General features: G+C 34.4%; 1 protein-coding gene across 2 annotated transcripts in view; it reads left to right on the plus strand.

Moving 5' to 3' along the window:
- The window catches only part of ROCK1 (Rho associated coiled-coil containing protein kinase 1), a 147,420-nt gene extending 142,066 nt beyond the window's left edge, over positions 1-5,354 (plus strand). For both annotated transcript variants that reach the window (XM_079941935.1, XM_079941936.1), the window contains exons 30-33: positions 1,172-1,250; positions 1,409-1,670; positions 2,019-2,226; positions 3,451-5,354. In XM_079941935.1, the coding sequence (XP_079798061.1) occupies positions 1,172-1,250; positions 1,409-1,670; positions 2,019-2,226; positions 3,451-3,454 (553 nt within the window). In that variant the 3' untranslated portion in view covers positions 3,455-5,354. The remainder of the gene's footprint in view (positions 1-1,171; positions 1,251-1,408; positions 1,671-2,018; positions 2,227-3,450) is intronic.
- Positions 5,355-6,000: the final 646 nt, after the last annotated feature.

The raw sequence follows: 6,000 nt of genomic DNA on the forward strand, positions 1-6,000 counted from the left end.
AAAGATTGTGAAGGTATTCTATGTTTTCTTCTAGGTTTTATTTTTAAATTCTGATTGATCTCGTTTCTTTTTATGTTTGGTAAGAGGTAGTGGTAGAGGGTCTTCTGGCGGTTCAGTGGTTAAGACTCTGCGCTTCCACTGCAGGGTGCACGGGTTTGATCCCTTGTTGGGGAACTAAGATCCCACGTGCCTCGCAGCGCGGCCAAAAAAGAAAAAAAAAAAAAAGGAGTAGTGGTTGAGGTTAATTTTTTTCCGGGGGGGTGGGGGTTGTTTTGTTTTGTTCATGTGGATATCTGGTTATTTCAACACTTTATTTATGTATATCAACCTTGAATATTCATCACTTATTAGTTTTAGAGATTTTGTGTATGTGTGTGGATTCCGCAGGGCTTTTCTACGTATACAGTAATGTCATCTTCAAATAATAATAGTTTTACTTCTGCCTTTCCAGCCTGCATGCCTTTACCACATGTATAGATTTGTATGGCCACCACCAAGTTAAAATATAGAATAGTTTCATCACAGGGATTCTTCATTGCCCTTTTATAGCCATAGGAAGCACCCTTTCTGTACTCCTCTCTAATCTTTGGCAACCACTAATCTGTTCTCCATCTGTATAATTTTGTCACTTCAAGGATGTTATGTAAATGGAATCAAATAGTATGTAACATTCGATATGCTTCTTTCAGTCAGTGTAATTCCCTTGAAGTCCATCCAAGAGGTAGTTTTTTTCTTTTTGTGGTTGAGTAGTGTTCCATCGTATGACTGTATCACAGTTTGTTTAACCATTCATTTAAGTTTTTTCCAATTTTGGCCTATTAAAAATAAAGCTGCTGTGAACATTCATGTACAGGTTTTCATATATATAGATTTGTAAGAAATTGCCATACTCTTTTACAGAGTGACTCTGCAGTTTTACATTTCTCCCACAGTTGTATGAGTGATCTAGTTTCTCTGCATCATCACCAGCATTTGGTGTTATTACTATTTTTATTTTAAAAATTCTGATAGGAGTATAGTGATACTTACTGTGATTTTAATTTGCATTTCTCTAATGACTAATCTTTTCCTATGCTTATTTGCCACGTCTGTGTTCTCGTCAACGAAATATCTGTCTTTTGCTATAAATGAGTTTTTATAATGGCCTACATCATATTTCTTTTCATTTTAGTAAATTGTTTCATGTTCGTCCTGTAACCCAAGGAGATGTGTACAGAGCTGAAACTGAAGAAATTCCTAAAATATTCCAGGTAAAAATCTGAAAATATAATTTTAGAAGATCCTTTACCTAAGTACTAAGTGTATTTGTGAAGTAAATGTAAATACACCAATACTTTTATACATTTGAAACTTGTATGTATAGATTAAGACCTTTTTTTAATCTTCTGTTTACCATTCCTAAATGTAGATACTATACGCAAATGAAGGTGAATGTAGAAAAGACGTAGAGATGGAACCAGTGCAACAAGCTGAGAAAACTAATTTTCAAAACCACAAAGGTCATGAGTTCATTCCTACCCTCTACCACTTTCCCGCCAACTGTGAGGCCTGTGCCAAACCTCTCTGGCATGTTTTTAAGCCACCCCCTGCCCTGGAATGTCGAAGGTGCCACGTTAAGTGCCACAGAGATCACTTAGATAAGAAAGAGGACTTAATTTCTCCATGTAAAGGTAAGGCATGAAAATTATTTTTATAACATGTAACAAATTAGAGACTTAAATCCCAATGAAATAACTTCTTCAGATGTGGCATTTCCTATACCAAGTTGAAAAGAGATAATAAGACGTAATATTTTGGCACTGGTGGAGCCACATGCATATTTCTGATTTTACTTTATTTTTCTTACTAATTTATGACTAATATTTTCTCTTTAAATTTTCCAACTTAATTGAATTAAGAAGACAAGATATTGTCCAAGCTTAATTAAGCATAGTAAATCTTTTTAAATTGTAAGAATATTTGATAAGGCTCTTTTAGGTATTATGTGACCTTAATTGTGCTCTTTTTTCTTAAAATAGTAAGTTATGATGTAACATCAGCAAGAGATATGCTGCTACTAGCATGTTCTCAGGATGAACAAAAAAAATGGGTAACTCATTTAGTAAAGAAGATTCCTAAGAATCCACCATCTGGTTTTGTTCGTGCGTCGCCTCGAACACTTTCTACAAGATCCACTGCAAATCAGTCTTTCCGGAAAGTGGTCAAAAATACATCTGGAAAAACTAGGTAAGGATTGAAATGTTAACCTTTTTAACTGTGAGTATGTGATTGGATAATATCTATTAAAATCCAGAGTCCGATTGTTCTTTTCCCCATAAAGGGCATCGTTTGTATCTGGGCATTTATATATGACTTGAAATGACTTTACAAATTAGTTTAACTGATTCTTGTTAGAAGCTAATAATGTTTATAAATGTCATATTTATTTAGTTCAATGTCAGGTTTTATTGTCATTGGTTATGGTACATATTTAGCCCTTAATGTTTTAAACGACTGTTGTTCACCCCTTTTTAATGTAAATAGTTTCATGTAAAACTTTGCTCATTTTATTTTTAACTATGTTGGCAGATTTTTTTTTAATCAAAATTATTTGGTATTATCAGTGTTAACAAATAAACTTCCCAGTTAAGTATCCTTCTTTTCTTCTTTTTGGGAGAGTGTAGTTTATCTTGTTTTGATGGAATTTTTTCAAAAATATTTATATGGTAAAACAAGCAGTTACAGGATATAAACCCTTTCCTGAGGAGCGGTTATGATAACTCATTAAGTTCTCATTTAACACATGAAAAAATGGAGCTCAGAGAAATTAAGCAACTTGCACAAGATCACACAGCCAACTAGTAGCATAGTCAGGTTGGACCCCACTTTTATCCATTTCTGAAGCCTATGTTTTTTCTCCTATACCAAATACCAACTTTCCCTAGAGTGTAATCCTTATATTAAGAGGGACATTTGAATCTAGAAGCTGAGACCTAACACTGATTAGCCTCTCTGCTGATGTCACCCAAGTCTTCCAAGCAGGCTTAAAGCCATATTTAATTTATCCCATTTCTTCATACCATATTATCAATAACCAAGTCTAATTCTTTGAAATGACTCATAGCCATTCCTCCTTCTGTATTCCTCAGCTACCATACTATTCCAGTGCATTATCACCTCACTCTGGACTTCTTTCTGTAGAATCTTGTATTGTCCCTCTCCTATATAGGATAAAAGCTGAATCTAAAATACTTAAAATTTTTTATAGCTTTGTGGGGGGAAAAAAGTGTTTGAAACAAAGTAGAAGCAAAAAGGAGATAATAGTGTGTTTTTCCTTTTTCCTGTTTTCCAAATTTTGTGTATTAGTTAACTATTATATATAATGTATATGTACCTTTCCTTCCAATTTTTGTTTTCTGAATTTTTAAACTGCGTACATTTCTTAAATTTTTTATTTTTTTCCCTCAACAGTTAACCATGTGACCTAGTGCCTTGTGGAATTGTGTGGGATGCTACCTGATAAACCAGGCATCTTTTACCATGCAGAGCAGAAGGCTGTTCCTTTGACACAATATCACAGGCTTCAGGGTTAAGATTGCTGTTATTCTGTCCTTGCTTTGGCACAAAAGCACACTGAGGATTGTTTTTTGTTTTGTTTTGTTTTTGTTTTTTATTGCGGGTTTGCCTACAGGTAGATTAGATTAATTATTACTATGTAATGCAAATACAATTGAGGGAAAGCTTAGCTAGATATATTTTTTTAAAAAGGTGCTGCCTTTTTGAATTTCTAAGAAAACGCCTGTCAATCATGATAGAACACAGTTTTCCTCATACGAGTGAGAGGAAGAGACTTTCACTTTCAAGTGGAATGGCCGTCACTATCAAGATCAGCTCATGGAAGGAGTAAAGAAAATATCTCAAAATGAGACAACTGAAATTTTTTTTAATAACTTCAGTTTTTATGCTCTTGCAAGACTATACAAAACTATTTTAAGAAAGCAGTGACATCACTTGACTTCAGTGCCCTCACTGTAGAATTTAAAAGCCTTACTGTTGATTGCCTGTGGTGGACTTGATGGAAAATAAATATCTTACATTATGCTTTACAAAATACTGTATGTGTTTCAGCAAGTTTGTAGATTGGGGAATGGGAGAAGGCAAAAAAATTACATTTAATCTATGCATTTTTGCCAAGCCATATTGAGTTATTTTACTACTAGAGACATTAGGAACTAACTGTACAAAAGAACCAAGTTTAAAAGCATTTTGTGGGGTACATCATTTCTGTAATTATATAATATGTTTCTTTGTGGTTTTAAGTGATAAAGACATTAAGTTAACAAACATATAAGAAATGTATGCACTGTTTGAAATGTAAATTATTCTTAGAACACTTTTGATGGGAGTTGCATTGCCCTTTTAGTGCCTTAATTTGAGAGAATTATTTTACTGCCATGACTAAATATAAAAATTTCAAAAAACATATTTTCAGAAAATTATGTGTGTTGGGGGTTTTTCATTGATAATTGGCTTAATTTAAAATATTTAGAGGTTTGGTGGACTTCCATAAATTGAGTACAATCTTTGCATCAAACTACCTGCTAAAATAATGAACGACTTCATAAAACTCTGCAAAATATGTAGAAGGTTGCACCAATATAAAAGAAAATTATGGCAATACATCTGTGATGTTTTCCAGTTAACATAGGAATTACCAGATAAATACTGTTAAACTCTTGTTCAATAGCAAGGGTTGATTCATATGGGCAGTATGATTTATTGTTTATTTTTTTAACCAAATACCTCCTCAGTAATTTATAATGGCTTTGCAGTAATGTCTATCAAATAAGAAGCACTGGAAAACTGATTCGTCTCTAGGATGATATGCATGTTTCAAGTGGTATTAAAAGCCGCACTGATGGATATGTAATAATAAACATATCTGTTATTAATATGCTAATGACTCTGTGCTCATTTAATGAGAAATAAAAGTAATTTATGGATGGATACCTTTAATAATGACTGCTATGGTATTTTCTCATGACTGAGATGAATGGAAGCCATGCTGTAAATTAGTCCCTGGCTGCATACAAATGTTTGTTAAATTTCATGACTAAAGTGAATTTTTAAAAGATAAAACCTGGTTTGGGCTCTAAAATAGGAGTGCTACAGTTGAAATGAAAAGTTGGCTAATGTCTTTTGGAAATTCTCCATGGGTCTCTTACGTTTCTCACATCTTGGGAGCAGAAGCTCTGACAGCCTTTGTTTGTTCTACACTGTCTTTGCCAAGGAGATTTGTATAGTGAACAGCCGTGGAAGACATTGTGTTTCCATAGAGAGGAAAGCAGGTTTGTTTGCTGTTGTATAATAAAGATAGTGGCTCTCTCCAGGGCAAAAATTGGGCAGATTTGCTTGAGCTCATTATAAAAGATTCAGGTACCCTAAACTTTGGGCTCCTCAGCTATGATGCAAACTCACTGCATGCTCAGCGCCCACCTGGACCACTTTGCATTGCCCCTGTGGGACTCGGAGGGCAAGGGGAACTGATGAGAACGTGAAGCTCATGCTGCTTGCTGTGCTGTAAGTATAAAGTCATTTGGCTATGACCCAGGATCCATGGGTCATTTGGCTATGACCCAGGATCCATGAAATTGTGGCAGGCTAACTTGTAGCTTGCAAGTAGGGTGAAACCTCAGACCCTTCACAGTTCTGGACAGTGTCCTTACTACCGCCTCAGAACCATCACCATTACCCTAATGTATTAAGGTCTAATATATTAAGGTCCAGTAAAGTTCAGAGAACAGAGTTAATTTATTTGAGCAAGAGAGTACTTTTTTTTTTTAACAAAATATTAACTTGAGCATAAAATTGTTGAGAACTGACAGAACTTTAAGGAATGACTTCAAATGCCACATTGCAAAACCAGGTCAACCAAGAGAGCTGCTGCTGCTTTTTTTTTTTTTTTCCATGTGGACTATTTTTAAAATCTTTATTGAATTTGTTACAATATTGCTTCTGTTT

Source organism: Stenella coeruleoalba, assembly GCF_951394435.1.
Source record: "Stenella coeruleoalba genome assembly, chromosome: 14".
NCBI lineage: Eukaryota > Metazoa > Chordata > Mammalia > Artiodactyla > Delphinidae > Stenella > Stenella coeruleoalba.